Raw genomic sequence first — 20,809 nt, forward strand, 5'->3', positions numbered from 1 at the left:
AAACAGCAGACGTTTGTGGCACTACTGCTGGTGCTTCTGCTCCATCTGATCCCTCTTCTTCCTGTTGCCCTGGTGCCTGAGCCAGCTGACTGCTGGGGCTGTCCCTTCCTCTTCTTCCTGTTGCCCTGGTGCCTGAGCCAGCTGACTGCTGGGGCTGTCCCTCCCTCTTCTTCCTGTTGCCCTGGTGCCTGAGCCAGCTGACTGCTGGGGCTGTCCCTCCCTCTTCTTCCTGTTGCCCTGGTGCCTGAGCCAGCTGACTGCTGGGGCTGTCCCTCCCTCTTCTTCCTGTTGCCCTGGTGCCTGAGCCAGGGCAACAGAGGAAAGAGTCCAAAAAGCTACTACAGTTTGCCTTACCACTGACCGCTTCAACATATAAAATGTTGAATTCCACCTTGTAGTGCAGTCTTGTTTAGGCCTCAGCTCAGGCTTCCCCATCTGGCGTTGTGTAGACTTTAGTTTTTCAGCATCTACTGTGCTCCTGTGGAAGTATTCCACAGCTGCTTTCACTTTGTCCACAGTGGGCTTCATCACCTTCAGAGCATCTCTTACAGTCAGGTTGATTGTGTGGGCAAGACATGGATGATGGGTCCATTTTAAAATGTTCATGTCTTTGGTTATGTTAGCTGCATTGTCGCTAACACAACAGACCACTTTTCCATCTACTTGCCATTCTCTGGCCACTCTCAACAGTTCCTTTGTCAAGTTCTCTGAGGTGTGTCTGTCGCTGAACTCAAAGCAGTCTAGAAGACAGCTAGACATCGAAAAATCTTCAATGAAGTGACATGTAACCGACATGTAAGAAGTGGTTACCCTTGATGTCCAGCAGTCAGTGGTAAGGCAAACTGCAGTAGCTTTTTGGACTCTTTCCCTCACTGAAGCCTGTGTGCTCTCGTACAGTTGTGGAATAAGGGATTTGGAAAGGTTTTTCCTGCTTGGAATTGTGTACATTGGTTTTAGACTATTGTTATAATTTCTAAAACCTCTGTCCTCCACGATCGAAAATGGCTGGAAATCGGTGGCAATCATTTTAGCCAATGCACTGTCAATGTGGCCTTGTTTTGCTACAGACATAAACTTTGGCATAAGCTGGTCCATAGAAGACTGCATTGCTGTCGGTGGCGGAGTAGGCCTACCTGACTGAGTGGATACATCTCCACATGTGGAGGTGCTGGCTCCACCACTATCACTAGCAGGCCCGCTAGTTTCTCGATGCTCCACTACAGCTAGCTTCACAGTTGGGGGCACAGTTCGCATATGCCGGTGTAGGTTGTGTGCAGAACCGGCTTTATATGAGATTTTGTTTTGGCAAATTTTACACTATTAAAATGCATCCAAATGCTACTGTGCTTCCGACTCATTTTCCAGCTGTTGTTTTCACAGCTGTCCTTCTTCTCTCTCCTCGGCTGCTAAGTGTGTGACTGTGAGTGAGTTGGCTCGGCCCTCCCTCGCGCATCTTTGGTTCATTGGTTGACACTGCGTGTCTGATTGACAGGAACAACAGGTGAGGCTGTTAGTCTGAGCAGACAGTCAGAACGAATGTGTGTGCGCTTGAGCATTTAGGCCTATATCATTTTATTTCTTTTTTTGTTCTTTGAATTAGTTAATTCTATTCATTTAAATCTTTTCATTATTCGTATCTTAATTTTTGTATATTTTTATAAATAGATTTGGCTCTCTGCGAGCCAGCTCCTAACGTTCACCTACACCTACGTTCGCGAACGACCCATCACTACAGCCTTATTCTAAAATTGATTTGAAAAGTTTTTTCCCTCATCAATCTACACACAATAACCCATAATGACAAATAGAAAACAGTTTTTTGGATTTTTGTGGAAATTTATAAAAAATAAAAAAACATAAATAACTTATTTACATAAGTATTCAGACCCTTTACTATGAGACTCGAAATTAAGCTCAGGTGCTTCCTGTATCCATTGATCATCCTTGAGATGTTTCTACAACTTGATTGGAGTCCACCTGTGGTAAATTCAATTGATTGGACATGATTTGGAAAGGCACACACCTGTCTGTATAGAGCAAAAACCAAGCCATGAGGTCGAAGGAATTGTCCGTAGAGCTCCAAGACAGGATTGTGTCGAGGCACAGATTTGGGGAAGGGTACCAAAAAATGTCTGCAGCATTAAAGGTCCCAAAGAACACTGTAGCCTCCATCATTCTTAAATGTAATTAGTTTGTAACCACCAAGACCCTTCCTAGAGATGGCTGCACGGCCAAACTGAGCAATCGGGGGAGAAGGGCCTTGGTCAGGGAGGTGACCAAGAACCTGATGGTCACTCTGACAGAGCTCCAGAGTTCCACTGTGGAGATGGGAGAATCTTCCACTGCAGTACTCCACCAATCAGGCCTTTATTGTGGAGTGGCCAGACGGAAGCCACCTAAAGACTCAGACCATGAGAAACAATATTCTCTGGTCTGATGAAACCAAGATTGAACTCTTTGGCCTGAATGCCAAACGTCACGTCCGGAGGAAACCTGGCACCATCCCTACTCTGAAGCATGTGGGTGGCAGCATCGTGCTGTTGGGATATTTTTCAGCGGCAGGGACTGAGAGACTAGTCAGGATCTAGGGAAAGATGAACAGAGCAAAGTACAGAGAGATCCTTGATGAAAACCGCAGGAGCGGCTTCGGGACAAGTCTCTGTATGTCCTTCAGTGGCCCAGCCAGAGCCCGGACTTGAACCCGATCGAACATCTCTGGAGAGACCTGAATATAGCGATGCTCCCATCCAACCTGACAGAGCTTGAGAGGATCTGTAGAGAAGAATGTGAGAAACTCCACAAATACAGGTGTGCCAAGCCTGTAGCTTCATATCCAAGAATACTCAAGGCTGTAATCACTGCCAAAGGTGCATTTTTTGGGGAAGCCTGGCTTCCCTTGCCATCCATGTATACAAGCCAATAAGAGCAAATTTGAGTATCATGTAGTAGCCTAAACCTATCAATGTTAGATTGAGCTGGGCCATGACCACCGCCCCCCGCAAAAAAAAACGGACGGACGGACGGAAATACCAAACATCTACATCTAAATACCAAACAATACCAAACATCAAACAGAAAAACCAAACATCTTAGTTAGATGTAAAATTGCATGACTTAAGATCTTTGCAAAAACGTCAAAATTAATGACAGAGTTCTTGAGTTATCTTTTTTGATTCTGACTACTGGCTACGGTGTGTCAAGATGGACAAACAGTACTAGTGCAGCTTTTTTCCTAGTTTTTCTGTCACGTACGTCGTAATCCTCCTCGTCTGAGGAGGAGTAAGGATCGGACCAAAGCGCAGCGTGGTTTAATGAATACATACTTGATTTATTTAACGAGGACAAAAACACTAAACAAACTTACAAAACAACAAAACGAACGTGACGCTATATAACGAAAGTGCAGACACAAGCAACCAACGTATAGACATAGACAATAACCCACAACCCACAATACAAAACAGGCTACCTAAATATGGTTCCCAATCAGAGACAATGCAAAACACCTGTCTCTGATTGAGAACCATATCAGGCCAAACACAGAAATAGACAAACCAGACAAACAACATAGAATGCCCACACAGATCACACCCTGACCAACCAAAACATAAAACATACAAAGCAAACTCTGGTCAGGGCGTGACATTTTCAAGCGAAGGTCTTTTAAGGGAGAAAGCGAGCACCCTCCTTCGTTTTACCTTAAGGGTACAACATGCTGCAACACAACAAAGAAATAGTTCAAGATGCACTCTCAAATTTTTTTATAATTCCAGCTAGTAGTTTTGAAAGTGGTGCTCATGAGCCAAAGGTGGTCCCCTTTTTTTTGCGTACTACGTCATCAAATTGTGTACTACATAATCAAATTGTGTACCACATCATCCACATCATCCTTTTCGTGCAATTTCTACAATATGTTAAGAATCCAATTTGTTCAACATGTTACGAATTGTTTGTGCTTTTAAGATCACAGAGTGTATATTTAAGTTAGTTAGTTAGTCCTCTTTGCTCTCTGTTGAGCATAAGGCTACAACAAACACGGGAGATGACTAACTGTAAGACGCTATGGATAAGAGCGTCGGTTTACTTTCCTAAATGTAAATGTTCATTCTAGGGGTGTCTAGGGAAAGAGAACGGGGGGATACCTCGTCAGTTGTCCAACTGAAATGTGTCTTCCGCATTTATCCCAACCCCTCTGAAGCAGAGAGGTGCGGGGGGCTGCCTTAATCGACATCCAAGTCTTCGGCGCCCTACACACGTGCACAGTGCACACACACAGTAATGGCTGACGAAGTTGAGGGTGACTGACTATATATACACATATCTGTCCAGGCATTCCCTGTTGGAAGCCCAGCTGTTTACAGCGCTGAGCGTTCTCCTCTCACAAAGAGCGGAGGAATGCAAAACATCTCCTGCTCAGACACATTTGTTTGACTTTCTTGTTATTGGTGGAAAGGAAGGGAATGGGTGTCGGTAGGATGGGTGGAGGAGGAAGAGGAAGATGAAGAGGAGGAGGTGGATGAAGAAAATTAAGATGAAGAGGGTGGAGGAGGAAGTGGTGGAGGAGGAAGATGAAGTGGAGGTGGATGAGGAGAAGATGAAATGGAGGAGGAAGAGGAGGAGGAAGATGAGGAGGAGGAGGAAGAGTGGATGGGGTGGATGGGTAGAGGACAAAAGAGAAAGACACTAACTAGGGGGGCTGGTCCGACTGGTGTAGGGGGTGCTGTAGGGTGCAGAGCGATGGTTTCTCAGAGTGGAGTAGCGGTCACAGCCGTGGGACGAGGACAGGGACAGGGGGCTCCCAAACTGGGTGTGAGGGCTACTAGATGGGCCTGGGATGAACCAGCCTCTCACTGTAGCAGCATGGTGGGCTCACAGAGAACACAGGAAAACATGGAGACATGACACATTAAGAGGTTTATATCTTCTATGGGTTTAAAGACCTTTTTACAACAGCAGTTGATGTGCTAATGTGTAAAAATGTAAGAAGTGAGAACGAAATCAGGAATCTAAGTAAAACGACTTAGTCACTGTTATATGTATCAATCCTAGTATTTGTTTAATATAAAGACTTACATTGAGAGTAGCTTGACTGTTGGTTGCCACTGTCATCCATTATGTCTTTATGGTCTGTTCTGTGGAGAGGATTCCAATCAGAGCATGTCTACTGGTTCCCAATCTACCACGAAACACACAACGTAGTTTGCTAATATATTCTGTATTCGAAATCAAACGTAACAGAATAAGTTCTTTAAAGAGGAGAAAATGGAGCAAGCAACTGGCGTGCCTTTCTTTGGCATCCAGAAAGGCCTTGGCAAACGGGTTGTATTTGATTTTCAAACCGGTTATCTAAAATGTGGAGTGAAAATACAATTCAAAATTGGTAAGACATACAATACAGTATTAATTATAAAATGGCTAATCTTAATAAACAACATTGTTTGAACATTTTCCTCTCACTAAAACGACCAATAGAAAATGTATATTTCTACATAATGGTGCGTAATTCTAGGCCTACTCAGTGGAATTGTCCGCATGAACAAATAAGAAATGTATGTTAAATCTACAGTGTCTATAAAAATACAGAACGTATTAAAGTAACGCAACAATGTACCTCTTCGTTCTGGTAGGCTGTGACGGCTATGAACCGCGTCTCCGGGAAGGAGTGGCTCGTGATCATCCTCTTAAGGCCCTCCGACGCCCGCAATATGGATACGTGGTTCATATTTATGCAATAACTTCAATATGATCTAACAATATATATACCAAAAATAAAGCAAAAGTTCAATAATAGGCTTTCGGTTTCAGTTGAAAATCGACATACATTTTATTTCAATCGAAAATTGTGATTGATGGTGTTTACACGTAGGATCTATTACTTGACGTTTGCCTATCTAAATTGTTATCAAAATCATTGGAAAACGATAGCACTCATAGCCTACATATTTTAATTTTAATTGATAAGACTGTTATCGCCCATAACCTGGCCTCCTCCATTAAGTTTGTTGGTGAGTTTGACTTTACTGAATGAGACCGGATCTTTCATCCAGCGCGCACCAAAGTTTGGCGAGTCCGGGTGGATGTATACGCAGCTCGGGGCTTGAGGCTCGGGCTTGCCCCCAGGAACCCACTCCCCGTTAACGTATTACCACCGGTGGTTGTCCGCAGCCACGAAGTCCAGCAGGAACGAGTACATGGCGGATCCAGCCCAGAAACATCCACTTTCAGCACCGGGAACATGCGCCTTTGAAACAAAGGAAGTTCGAATAGAATGTGTTCTTATTTCATCCATTCTAGTAATACAGTATATATATATATATATATATATAATCTATTTTAGGATATTGGGCATTGGTGACGCTAATGTCAAGTGAACATCTGGTTTAATTTATAGACCATGTGAATATTAATACGCGTAAGTGTAAAAAATACGCGTAAGTGTAGAAAAACTCAAAATATAAGGCATGAAGAAGGTGTGCAATCTTTTTTTTCATTTATTAATTACTGTGATATCATCGCAATGTTATAAACACACGTTCAACACTATACATTTGTGATATAGACCTACCTGCTTTCTTCTCGTTATAAATAAACAAGACATAAGAATTTAAAAGACCGTTCTAAAGAAAAGGCTATTTCGTTTCATTTGGCACATGAATTCTATCAGGTAGCCGAACCATCAATCATTTAAATGTTATTTTAATTTGACCTTCATTTTTAACTAAGCAAGTCAGTTAAGAACAAATTATTTTTTTTTACGATGAAAATATAGGACAAAACACACATCAAGACAAGAGAGACAACACAACACTACATAAAGAGAGACCTAAGACAACAACAAAGCATGGCAGCACCACAACATGACAACAACATGATAATAGGCTTAAAGTACCCAAAAATCATACAATGTAGAATATAAATATATATATATACCTATGGACATTCTATCCAACATATATATATATAACTTTTGACTTGTACTGTGTGTTATATATATACTGTATATAAATATACTTGTACTGTGTGTGTGTATATATACAGTATATATATATACCTGTATATATACAGTACAAGTCAAAAGTTTGGACACCTACACATTGAAGTTTTTTTTTGTTTTTAAAACTATTTTCTTTAAAACTCATCAAAAATATGAACTAACACATATGGAATTATATAATAACCCAAAAATTGTTAAATAAATTAAAATATATTTTATATTTGAGATTCTTCAAAGTAGCCACCCTTTGCCTTGGTGACAGCTTTGCAAACTCTTGGCATTCTCTCAAATTTGGACTCATCAGACCAAAGGACAGATTTCCACTGGTCTAATGTCCGTTGCTCGTGTTTCTTGGCCCAAGGAAGTCTCTTCTTATTGGTGTCCTTTAGTAGTGTTTTATTTGCAGCAATTCGATCATGACGGCCTGATTCACGCAGTCTCCTCTGAACAGTTGATGTTGAGATGTGTCTGTTACTTGAACTCTGTGAAGCATTTATTTGGGCTGCAATTTCTGAGGCTGGTAACTCTAATGAACTTATTGTCTGGGCAGAGGTAACTCTGGGTCTTCCTTTCCTGTGGCGGTCCTCATGAGAGCCAGTTTCATCATAGCGCTTGATGGTTTTTGCGACTGCACTTGAAGAAACTTTCAAAGTTCTTGAAATTTTCCAGATTGACTGACCTTCATGTCTTAAAAGCAATGAGGGACTGTCATTTCTCTTATTTCAGCTGTTCTTGCCATAATATGGACTTGGTCTTTTACCAAATAGGGCTATCTTCTGTATACCACCCCTACCTTGTCACAACACAACTGATTGGCTCAAACACATTAAGAAGGAAAGAAATTCCACAAATGAACTTTTATCAAGGCACACCTGTTAATTGAAATGCATTCCAGGTGACTACCTCATGAATCTGGTTGAGAAAATGCCAAGAGTGTGCAGAGCTGTCATCAAGACAAAGGGTGGCTACTTTAAATAATCTAAAATCTAAAATATATTTTCATTTGTTAAACACTTTTTTGGTTGCTACATGATTCCATATGTGTTATTTAATAATTTTGATGTCTTCACTATTATATATATATATATATACACTGCTCAAAAAAATAAAGGGAACACTTAAACAACACAATGTAACTCCAAGTCAATCACACTTCTGTGAAATCAAACTGTCCACTTAGGAAGCAACACTGATTGACAATAAATTTCACATGCTGTTGTGCAAATGGAATAGACAAAAGGTGGAAATTATAGGCAATTAGCAAGTCACCCCCAATAAAGGAGTGGTTCTGCAGGTGGTGACCACAGACCACTTCTCAGTTCCTATGCTTCCTGGCTGATGTTTTGGTCACTTTTGAATGCTGGCGGTGCTTTCACTCTAGTGGTAGCATGAGACGGAGTCTACAACCCACACAAGTGGCTCAGGTAGTGCAGCTCATCCAGGATGGCACATCAATGCGAGCTGTGGCAAGAAGGTTTGCTGTGTCTGTCAGCGTAGTGTCCAGAGCATGGAGGCGCTACCAGGAGACAGGCCAGTACATCAGGAGACGTATAATTTCCACCTTTTGTCTATTCCATTTGCACAACAGCATGTGAAATTTATTGTTTGAAATTTATATATCCCCTTGGATATATCTATCTTCTCCACTAGATTGCAAGTTTCCAAATATATAGCCTGCTCCTAAATCACAGTCCGTCGCCGGATAGTTCTTTGGATGATCGCTGGTAGGCCCTTCTTAGCTGTGATGTATGCCGTCTGGTCAGCCATTGGTTGCGTGCGGCCATATGAGTAGGACTAGGAAGGATGGGTAACGTGTCTGAAGTCGATTGCTCACCAGACAATTTGAATTGCTTTATTACTTCAATCTGTCAATATTTACACATACAGTAGCCTATATCAGAGACACACCTGCAGAAAGAAACCGATATTTTAACTTTAAGGTATTTCTTTCCGATGTTCTTTGTAGTTTTACTAAGCTCTGTACTGAAGACTGTATATTCTGATGGGTAGGACTCAGACCTATAGGCTAATGTATAAAATTATTTATCTATGATGCTCAAGCTCTAATCAGCTAGATATTTTAATTATATTTGTTACAAAAAAACTTTCTCTGTAAAAATACATGCTTGTAAGTTTTCCGCCAATAAAGCACTTTATATTTTACCACATTATTTAAAACACTTTGCTGGTTTTCCTCATCAATATTTATCCTGACTGAAATAATTTACAAACCATTTCCCACGAAGACCATGATTAAAGGTGAGGCCTATTAAATATGTTAGTTTCGAGTCCTGGGATGTAGTCAGGTAGGTGACAAAACACAGGAAATGCAGTCCAGGCCATAACGCATACCATTAAAGAATAGCCATAGCAACAGGTCCGTCAAAAAAACACATCTTAGCAAGTTTTATTATTCGGTTAAATCATTCACAATCAGAATCAATCAAGTGAGTAGAATGTGTCATTCTAAATACACATTGGTTATATTTCTCTTTAAAATAATTGGTAGTTAAAGAATTGCTTTTCTATTCGTTATTTGCCTTTAGTTCTTTACTCATATTGTTGATGATACATTCTATAAGTAAAACACATACTGCTAATAATAAATTTTATTTGTAAAAACATTTGTAATTTTTGTTGTTGTTGTTGTTGTTGATATAGTCAAAGACAAACAAAATAGGAATCCAGAGTGAACTGGTCTCAAAGTCAACTTGTCTCTCAGTGAACTGGTCTCTAAGTGAACTGGTCTCTAAGTGAACTGGTCTCTAAGTGAACTAGTCTCTAAGTGAACTGGTCTCTAAGTGAACTGGTCTCTAAGTGAACTGGTCTCTAAGTCAACTGGTCTCTAAGTCAACTGGTCTCTAAGTGAACTGGTCTCGAAGTCAACTGGTCTCTAAGTCAACTGGTCTCTCAGTGAACTGGTCTCTCAGTGAACTGGTCTCTAAGTGAACTGGTCTCTAAGTGAACTGGTCTCTCAGTGAACTGGTCTCTAAGTGAACTGGTCTCTAAGTGAACTGGTCTCTCAGTGAACTGGTCTCAAAGTGAACTGGTCTCTCAGTGAACTGGTCTCTCAGTGAACTGGTCTCTAAGTGAACTGGTCTCTACGTGAACTGGTCTCTAACTGAACTGGTCTCTAAGTGAACTAGTCTCTAAGTGAACTGGTCTCTAAGTGAACTGGTCTCTCAGTGAACTGGTCTCTAAGTGAACTGGTCTAAAATAATACATAATCTCATAATCCTTTTATCTTATTCATGGTATTGGTGATTGGTGATTGGTGATTGGTGTAGCCTAGCGGCCATCACATCAAAAGAAGATACTCAATAGGCTGTCTCCTCGTCATAATTCCTCCAAAGCTTATATCCACAACCTATCACCTAAACAAGAGAAATAGAATATGCATTGGTTAAACAGGTTTTACGATGCATTATAACCTGCAGGCTTTAAGGGTTAAGGTTACTGATGTGTTAAACTCTGAAACGTTCTCCAAACTACAGTAACCCTATAGCCTGTCAAGAGAAATCTCTTACCCCTGACGGGTTGCGTTGACACACATCCTCTATGGATAAAGGCTCAGGAGTCTTGCTACATATTTCTGTGTTTCTGAAGAAGAACAACATGACAATAACCATATGAGATGGAAAGACATCACCAGCAGACCTGGGACCAGTGATAGGTTAGTGGAGGTAGCCTAAACTACCTACCCAGCAGAGGGTGTGTTCCTCTGCCCAAGCCCTTCCAGGCCCAGGCTAGGGACCTCTGAATCATCTGGGTTGATCCTATCCCATTCCTGGTAGGACAGAGGAGGAGGAGGAGGGAGAGGAGGGAGAGGAAGGAGAGGAGGAAGGTTCCCAGCACACCTCTTCTTCTTCTCTTCGTTAGAGTGAACACTCGGAAATACATACTGCGTCTATGGTAGGATGCCAAGGAGAAATTCAATTAAAAGTTTCAAAGATTCATTTCTGATGTTAATGGTGAAGTCTATTATCTTTTTATTTGGTTAATTAATAAATGTAATATGATACAAAATATAAAAATGCTGTTCATTCGCAGAAATGCTCAAATCAAATGACTATGAAGTAATATTACAACTGTTTCCCCAAATAGCAGTTGCTATGGCAGCTTACAATTCAGGAACACAACTTGGAAATAGCAGATATAACATGAATGTGTGATATTCTGTCCTCCATAGTGGAGGAGGGCTCTTGGATGCGTTGTGGAGAGGGATTGTGTTACCATATCTTGGACTGACACATACTGTACATACATGCATAATACACACACATACTGTACATACATGCAGAATACACACACATACTGTACATACATGCATAATACACGCACATACTGTACATACATGCAGAATACACACACATACTGTACATACATGCAGAATACACACACATACTGTACATACATGCATAATACACACACATACTGTACATACATGCAGAATACACACACATACTGTACATACATGCAGAATACACACACATACTGTACATACATGCATAATACACACACATACTGTACATACATGCATAATACACACACATGCTGTACATATATTGCAGAATACACACACATACTGTACATACATGCATAATACACACACATACTGCACATACATGCATAATACACACACATACATGCATAATACACACACATACTGTACATACATGCATAATACACACACATGCTGTACATACATGCAGAATACACACACAGACACACATTGTTAAGGGCTTTCTAGACAGAAAGTGGAAGCAGAGTTTCCCATTCATTGTCAATCGATCAATCGGTGGTGGTCGTGCATGTAAAAGCCGCTCAGCCAAGGTACAAGAAATAGGAACCTGCTCTATATTCGAAAACTACGCTCGGGAGTTTTGCTTCCTGTTTCCTATTTAACCTTTGTTTAACTAGGCAAGTCATTTAAGAACAAATTCTTATTTACAATGACGGCTTAGGAACAGTGGGTTAACTGCCTTGTTCAGGGGCAGAACGGACAGATTTGTACCTTGTCAGCTCGGGGGATTCAATCTAGCAACTCACCAGATCTTGGAAACTCCTCTTGTGGTCCCAGCAGCAGCCCAGTGAGTGTCTGTTTATGTCTTGTAGCAGTCTGCTCCAGCCCAGTCAGAGTTAACACCAAGCAGAGACAAACAAACTAGACTCAGTTTAAACCGAGATACCTCATTTTCTGTTTCCTTTCAAGCTTTTTAGACCTCATCAAAAGTCAGTATTGCTTTGTTTTGTAAGCTATACTTTCACATATTATATCATTGAAAATGTCAGGGGGGGGGGAACTTTGATTTTAGAGGTGGACATATTTATTTTAATATATCTGATTTGAGAAACACTCCAAACAGCCCACCTGACCACTCAGAGGCATCCACATGGTCCTAAAGAACACCATTGCCTAGTTTTGTTTCACATTCCAATGATAAAACTGGGGGGGGGGTCAAAAATGCAATTTCAGAATGTGTGGAGGGGTCATGTCCCCCCCGTCCCCAGTGAATATTGCGCCCCTGGAAAACATGGAGGAGGAGAAAGAAGAAGAACCAGAAGAAGAAAAAAACAAAAACATACCAACCTCCATGTTGGTAAGGGACAGGGTGTGTTAGCCAGCTAGGTCATACTAACCTCTGAGAGACAGCCATGTTGGTAAGGGACAGGGTGTGTTAGCTACATCATACCAACCACTGAGAGACAGCCATGTTGGTAAGGGACAGGGTGTGTTAACTAGCTAGGCCATACCAACCACTGAGAGACAGCCATGTTGGTAAGGGACAGGGTGTGTTAGCCAGCTAGGTCATACTAACCTCTGAGAGACAGCCATGTTGGTAAGGGACAGGGTGTGTTAGCCAGCTAGGTCATACTAACCTCTGAGAGACAGGCATGTTGGTAAGGGACAGGGTGTGTTAGCCAGCTAGGTCATACTAACCTCTGAGAGACAGCCATGTTGGTAAGGGACAGGGTGTGTTAGCCAGCTAGGTCATACTAACCTCTGAGAGACAGCCATGTTGGTAAGGGACAGGGTGTGTTAGCCAGCTAGGTCATACTAACCTCTGAGAGACAGCCATGTTGGTAAGGGACAGGGTGTGTTAGCCAGCTAGGTCATACTAACCTCTGAGAGACAGCCATGTTGGTAAGGGACAGGGTGTGTTAGCCAGCTAGGTCATACTAACCTCTGAGAGACAGCCATGGTAAGGGACAGGGTGTGTTAGCCAGCTAGCCCATACTAACCTCTGAGAGACAGCCATGTTGGTAAGGGACAGGGTGTGTTAGCCAGCTAGGCCATACTAACCTCTGAGAGACAGCCATGTTGGTAAGGGACTGGCTGTGTTAGCCAGCTAGCCCATACTAACCTCTGAGAGACAGCCATGTTGGTAAGGGACAGGGTGTGTTAGCCAGCTAGGTCATACTAACCTCTGAGAGACAGCCATGTTGGTAAGGGACAGGGTGTGTTAGCCAGCTAGGTCATACTAACCTCTGAGAGACAGCCATGTTGGTAAGGGACAGGGTGTGTTAGCCAGCTAGGCCATACTAACCTCTGAGAGACGGCCATGTTGGTAAGGGACTGGCTGTGCATGTGTCTCAGCATCCTCACAGTCATCTCTGCTCTCTTACTCTTCTCAGGTATCTCCTCAACTCCCTGCTCTCAATAAGGATATATGATACAATTAAATATATATGATACATGTACAACACATGAACATATACAGGTATATTTAAATATACAGAATCAGTCAAAAGTTTGGACACACCTACTCATTCAAGGGTTTTCCTACTATTTTCTACATTTTAGAATAATAGTGAAGACATCAAAACTATGAAATTACACATATGGAATCATGTAGTAACCAAAAATGTGCTAAACAAATCCAAATATATTTTAGATTCTTCAAAGTAGCCACCCTTTGCCTTGATGACAGCTTTGCACACTCTTGGCATTCTCTCAACCAGCTTCACCTGGAATGCTTTTCCAACAGTCTTGAAGGAGTTCCCACATATGCTGAGCACTTGTTGGCTGCTTTTCCTTCACTCTGCGGTCCAACTCATCCCAAACCATCTCAATTGGGTTGAGGTCGGGTGATTGTGGAGGTCAGGTCATCTGATGCAGCACTCCATCACTCTCCTTCTTGGTCAAATAGCCCTTACACAGCCTGGAGGTGTGTTGGGTCATTGTCTTGTTGAAAAACAAATGATAGTCCCACTAAGCGCAAACCAGATGGGATGGCGTATCGCTGCAGAATGCTGTGGTAGCCATGCTGGTTAAGTGTGCCTTGAATTTTTTAGAAATCACTGACAGTGTCACCAATAAAGCACCCCCACACCATCACACCTTCACCTCCATGCTTCACGGTGGGAACCACATATGTGGAGATCATCCGTTCACCTACTCTGCGTCTCAAATTTGGACTCATCAGATCAAAGGACAGATTTCCACCAGTCTAATGTCTTGGCCCAAGCAAGTCTCTTCTTATTATTGGTGTTCTTTAGTAGTGGTTTCTTTGCAGCAATTCGACCATGAAGGCCTGATTCACACAGTCTTCTCTGAACAGTTGATGTTGATGTGTTTGAATAGTTGATGGGTCTGTTACTTGAACTCTGTGAATATGTGTGTGTGTTATTTAATATTTTTGATGTCTTCACTACTATTATACAATGTAGAAAATAGTAAAAATAAAGAAAAACCCTGGAACGAGAAGGTGTGTCCAAACTTTTGACTGGTACTGTATGTGATACAATATACACTGAGTATACAAAACACTAAGAACACCTGCTCTTTCCATGACATAGACATAGTCGTTATTAGGACAGTGTTCTTAATGTTTTGTATACTCAGTGTATAAGATGCATGAAATCTCACTGGACACAAACAGCTATGAAACAGTTAACATACTATAGAGTTAGGGTTAACATACCACAGGGTTAGGGTTAACCTACCACAGAGTTAGGGTTAACATACCACAGAGTTAGGGTTAACATACCACAGAGTTAGGGTTAACATACCACAGAGTTAGGGTTAACATACCACAGAGTTAGGGTTAACATACCACAGAGTTAGGGTTAACATACCACAGAGTTAGGGTTAACATACCACAGGGTTAGGGTTAACATACCACAGAGTTAGGGTTAGGGTTAACATACCACAGAGTTAGGGTTAGGGTTAACATACCACAGAGTTAGGGTTAGGGTTAACATACCACAGAGTTAGGGTTAACATACCACAGGGTTAAGGTTAACATACCACAGAGTTAGGGTTAGGGTTAACATACCACAGAGTTAGGGTTAGGGTTAACATACCACAGAGTCAGGGTTAGGGTTAACATACCACAGAGTTAGGGTTAACATACCACAGGGTTAGGGTTAACATACCACAGAGTTAGGGTTAGGGTTAACATACCACAGGGTTAGGGTTAACATACCACAGAGTTAGGGTTAGGGTTAACATACCACAGAGTTAGGGTTAGGGTTAACATACCACAGAGTTAGGGTTAGGGTTAACATACCACAGAGTTAGGGTTAACATACCACAGGGTTAGGGTTAACATACCACAGGGTTAGGGTTAACATACCACAGAGTTAGGGTTAGGGTTAACATACCACAGAGTTAGGATTAACATACCACATGGTTAGGGTTAACATACCACAGAGTTGGGGTTAACATACCACAGGGTTAGGGTTAACATACCACAGGGTTAGGGTTAACATACCACAGAGTTAGGGTTAACATACCACAGAGTTAGGGTTAACATACCACAGAGTTAGGGTTAACATACCACAGGGTTAGGGTTAACATACCACAGGGTTAGGGTTAGGGTTAACATACCACAGGGTTAGGGTTAACATACCACAGGGATAGGGTTAACATACCACAGGGTTAGGGTTAGGGTTAACATACCACAGAGTTAGGGTTAACATACCACAGGGTTAGGGTTAACATACCACATGGTTAGGGTTAACATACCACAGAGTTAGGGTTAACATACCACAGAGTTAGGGTTAACATACCACAGGGTTAGGGTTAACATACCACAGAGTTAGGGTTAGGGTTAACATACCACAGAGTTAGGGTTAGGGTTAACATACCACAGAGTTAGGGTTAACATACCACAGAGTTAGGGTTAGGGTTAACATACCACAGGGTTAGGGTTAGGGTTAACATACCACAGGGTTAGGGTTAACATACCACAGAGTTAGGGTTAACATACCACAGGGTTAGGGTTAGGGTTAACATACCACAGGGTTAGGGTTAGGGTTAACATACCACAGGGTTAGGGTTAACATACCACAGGGTTAGGGTTAACATACCACAGAGTTAGGGTTAGGGTTAACATACCACAGAGTTAGGGTTAACATACCACAGGGTTAGGGTTAACATACCACAGGGTTAGGGTTAACATACCACAGAGTTAGGGTTAGGGTTAACATACCACAGGGTTAGGGTTAACATACCACAGGGTTAGGGTTAACATACCACAGGGTTAGGGTTAACATACCACAGGGTTAGGGTTAACATACCACAGGGTTAGGGTTAACATACCACAGGGTTAGGGTTAACATACCACAGAGTTAGGGTTAACATACCACAGAGTTAGGGTTAGGGTTAACATACCACAGGGTTAGGGTTAACATACTAAAGGGTTAGGGTTAACATACCACAGAGTTAGGGTTAACATACCACAGAGTTAGGGTTAACATACCACAGGGTTAGGGTTAACATACCACAGGGTTAGGGTTAACATACCACAGAGTTAGGGTTAGGGTTAACATACCACAGGGTTAGGGTTAACATACCACAGGGTTAGGGTTAACATACCACAGAGTTAGGGTTAGGGTTAACATACCACAGAGTTAGGGTTAACATACCACAGGGTTAGGGTTAACATAGCACAGGGTTAGGGTTAACATACCACAGAGTTAGGGTTAGGGTTAACATACCACAGGGTTAGGGTTAACATACCACAGGGTTAGGGTTAACATACCACAGAGTTAGGGTTAGGGTTAACATACCACAGGGTTAGGGTTAACATACCACAGAGTTAGGGTTAACATACCACAGGGTTAGGGTTAACATACCACAGAGTTAGGGTTAGGGTTAACATACCACAGGGTTAGGGTTAACATACCACAGGGTTAGGGTTAACATACCACAGAGTTAGGGTTAGGGTTAACATACCACATGGTTAGGGTTAACATACCACAGGGTTAGGGTTAACATACCACATGGTTAGGGTTAACATACCACAGAGTTAGGGTTAACATACCACAGAGTTAGGGTTAACATACAACAGAGTTAGGGTTAACATACCACAGGGTTAGGGTTAACATACCACAGGGTTAGGGTTAACATACCACAGGGTTAGGGTTAACATACAACAGAGTTAGGGTTAACATACCACACGGTTAGGGTTAACATACCACAGAGTTAGGGTTAACATACCACAGAGTTAGGGTTAACATACAACAGAGTTAGGGTTAACATACCACAGGGTTAGGGTTAACATACCACAGGGTTAGGGTTAACATACCACAGGGTTAGGGTTAACATACCACAGGGTTAGGGTTAACATACCACAGAGTTAGGGTTAACATACCACACGGTTAGGGTTAACATACCACAGGGTTAGGGTTAACATACCACAGAGTTAGGGTTAACATACCACACGGTTAGGGTTAACATACCACAGGGTTAGGGTTAACATACCACAGAGTTAGGGTTAACATACCACACGGTTAGGGTTAACATACCACAGGGTTAGGGTTAACATACCACAGAGTTAGGGTTAACATACCACACTGTTAGGGTTAACATACCACAGGGTTAGGGTTAACATACCACAGAGTTAGGGTTAACATACCACACGGTTAGGGTTAACATACCACAGAGTTAGGGTTAACATACCACAGAGTTAGGGTTAACATACCACAGGGTTAGGGTTAACATACCACAGGGTTAGGGTTAGGGTTAACATACCACAGAGTTAGGGTTAACATACCACAGAGTTAGGGTTAACATACCACAGAGTTAGGGTTAACATACCACAGAGTTAGGGTTAACATACCACAGAGTTAGGGTTAACATACCACAGAGTTAGGGTTAACATACCACAGGGTTAGGGTTAACATACCACAGAGTTAGGGTTAACATACCACAGGGTTAGGGTTAACATACCACAGTTGGCATCACCGTCTTCAAGTTCTTCAGAAAACTAGGCTGAAGGGTTGCAAACTTGGGAACCTTCACCTGTAAGTGGCGCATACATGACATTCAAGTCAAAACATTAACCGTTTAATTCATTTATATTGATTTCATAAAATATTTCTCCTGTGGTTTATTGAGAAGAGGAAACCAGAGTGTCACTGAGTGTCAGAGTTGTCATGACGGCAGGGGACACTTCCCACACTCCCCTGTGTCCCATGTGGCTCTCACTTTCCTCTCCTCCTCTCACACCCATCCCTCACTTTCCTCTCCTCCTCTCACACCCCATCCCTCACTGTCCTCTCCTCTCACACCCCATCCCTCACTGTCCTCTCCTCTCACACCCCATCCCTCACTGTCCTCTCCTCTCACACCCCATCCCTCACTGTCCTCTCCTCTCACACCCCATCCCTCACTGTCCTCTCCTCTCACACCCCATCCCTCACTGTCCTCTCCTCTCACACCCCATCCCTCACTTTCCTCTCCTCCTCTCACACCCCATCCCTCACTTTCCTGTTCTCTTACAGCCCATCCCTCACTTTCCTGTCCTCTCACACCCCATCCCTCACTTTCCTGTCCTCTTACACCCCATCCCTCACGTTCCTGTCCTTACAGCCCATCCCTCACGTTCCTGTCCTCTCACACCCCATCCCTCACTTTCCTGTCCTCTCACACCCCATCCCTCACTTGCCTGTCCTCTCAGACCCCATCCCTCACTTTCCTGTCATCTCACACCCCATCCCTCACATTCCTGTCCTCTTATAGCCCATCCCTCACTTTCCTGTCCTCTCACACCCCATCCCTCACTTTCCTGTCCTCTTACACCCCATCCCTCACTTTCCTGTCCTCTCAGACCCCATCCCTCACTTTCCTGTCCTCTTACAGCCCATCCCTCACTTTCCTGTCCTCTTACAGCCCATCCCTCACGTTCCTGTCCTCTCACAGCCCATCCCTCACTTTCCTGTCCTCTTACACCCCATCCCTCACGTTCCTGTCCTTACAGCCCATCCCTCACGTTCCTGTCCTCTCATACCCCATCCCTCACGTTCCTGTCCTCTTACACCCCATCCCTCACTTTCCTGTCCTCTTACAGCCCATCCCTCACTTTCCTGTCCTCTCACACCCATCCCTCACTTTCCTGTCCTCTTACACCCCACCCCTCACTTTCCTCTCCTCTCACACCCCATCCCTCACTTTCCTCTCCTCTCACACCCCATCCCTCACTTTCCTGTCCTCTTACACCCCATCCCTCACTTTCCTGTCCTCTTACACCCCATCCCTCACTTTCCTGTCCTCTCACACCCATCCCTCACTGTTCTGTCCTCTCACACTCATCCCTCACTGTTCTGTCTTCTCATACCCATCCCTCACTTTCCTCTCCTCTCACACCCCATCCCTCACTTCCTCTCCTCTCACACCCCATCCCTCACTTTCCTGTCCTCTTACAGCCCATCCCTCACTTTCCTGTCCTTACAGCCCATCCCTCACGTTCCTGTCCTCTCACACCCCATCCCTCACTTTCCTGTCCTCTTACAGCCAATCCCTCACGTTCCTGTCCTCTCACACCCCATCCCTCACTTTCCTGTCCTCTTACAGCCCATCCCTCACGTTCCTGTCCTATCACACCCCATCCCTCACGTTCCTGTCCTCTCACAGCCCATCCCTCACGTTCCTGTCCTCTCACACCCCATCCCTAACGTTCCTGTCCTCTCACACCCCTACCACCTGTAAGCCAGTGGCAGCAGTAACCCTCACACTATATGCCACATCCTGGTTGTGTGGGCCATCATCCTGATTATCTTGCCACTCTTAATGAAATATTCCATATGATCCCAGGAAGTCCCCCATTCAACCAGTTTTTACAGCTGGGAGGTTTGGACCTGTCAATGGTTGGGGTCTGAGTGAAGCGCCGTCTCAACCAGTTTTTACAGCTGGGAGGTTTGGACCTGTCAATGGTTGGGGTCTGAGTGAAGCGCCATCTCAACCAGTTTTTACAGCTGGGAGGTTTGGACCTGTCAATGGTTGGGGTCTGAGTGAAGTGCTGTCTTCCCACACACAGAGACATCACCTACAACCCAAACACTGTTAGGAACTGAGAGTGTGTCAAACCAGTTGGTGATGGATGACCCATGCCAGGCAGAGGGGGGGACCTGAGACCCTACCCTACCTCCCTCACCTCAACTACCCTGCCTTCCTCTCTCCTTCTCTCTCTCTCTTCCTTCTTTCCTTCCTTCCCTCCTTCCATCCATCTGTCAGCAGTGGGCCAGGGTGAGTAATGCCAGCACAGCAGTTCTGTCCATCCACTATCGGCCTTCCCCTGCTCTCCTCCATCCCCTTCCAGTTCCCTCTGGTCTCTCCAGCTGTTTGCCCAGTTCCCTCTGGTCTCTCCAGTCAGGACTGTTTGCCCAGTTCCCTCTGGTCTCTCCAGCCAGGACTGTTTGCCCAGTTCCCTCTGGTCTCTCCAGCCAGGACTGTTTGCCCAGTTCCCTCTGGTCTCTCCAGTCAGGACTGTTTGCCCAGTTCCCTCTGGTCTCTCCAGTCAGGACTGTTTGCCCAGTTCCCTCTGGTCTCTCCAGCCAGGACTGTTTGCCCAGTTCCATTGTGACACA

The 20,809-nt window shown here is 43.5% G+C and overlaps 2 protein-coding genes across 2 annotated transcripts in view; both read right to left on the bottom strand.

The window, feature by feature from the left end:
- Positions 1–4,526: 4,526 nt before the first annotated feature.
- On the bottom strand, positions 4,527–6,237 carry tbxtb (T-box transcription factor Tb). Its single transcript, XM_071391090.1, is given in 8 exon segments — positions 4,527–4,642; positions 4,701–4,850; positions 5,074–5,132; positions 5,285–5,346; positions 5,612–5,689; positions 5,691–5,747; positions 5,981–6,195; positions 6,198–6,237. Coding segments are annotated over 8 exon segments (777 nt in total).
- A 3,139-nt stretch (positions 6,238–9,376) lies between these two features.
- The window catches only part of LOC139569970 (uncharacterized), a 67,398-nt gene continuing 55,965 nt past the window's right edge, over positions 9,377–20,809 (bottom strand). The window contains exons 8-13 of the mRNA XM_071391376.1: positions 18,174–18,245; positions 13,543–13,646; positions 12,044–12,113; positions 10,696–10,901; positions 10,522–10,594; positions 9,377–10,368 (exon numbers count right to left, since the gene is read on the bottom strand). Coding sequence (XP_071247477.1) covers positions 10,312–10,368; positions 10,522–10,594; positions 10,696–10,901; positions 12,044–12,113; positions 13,543–13,646; positions 18,174–18,245 — 582 coding nt within the window. The 3' untranslated portion in view covers positions 9,377–10,311. The remainder of the gene's footprint in view (positions 10,369–10,521; positions 10,595–10,695; positions 10,902–12,043; positions 12,114–13,542; positions 13,647–18,173; positions 18,246–20,809) is intronic.

Source organism: Salvelinus alpinus, chromosome 3, assembly GCF_045679555.1.
Source record: "Salvelinus alpinus chromosome 3, SLU_Salpinus.1, whole genome shotgun sequence".
NCBI lineage: Eukaryota > Metazoa > Chordata > Actinopteri > Salmoniformes > Salmonidae > Salvelinus > Salvelinus alpinus.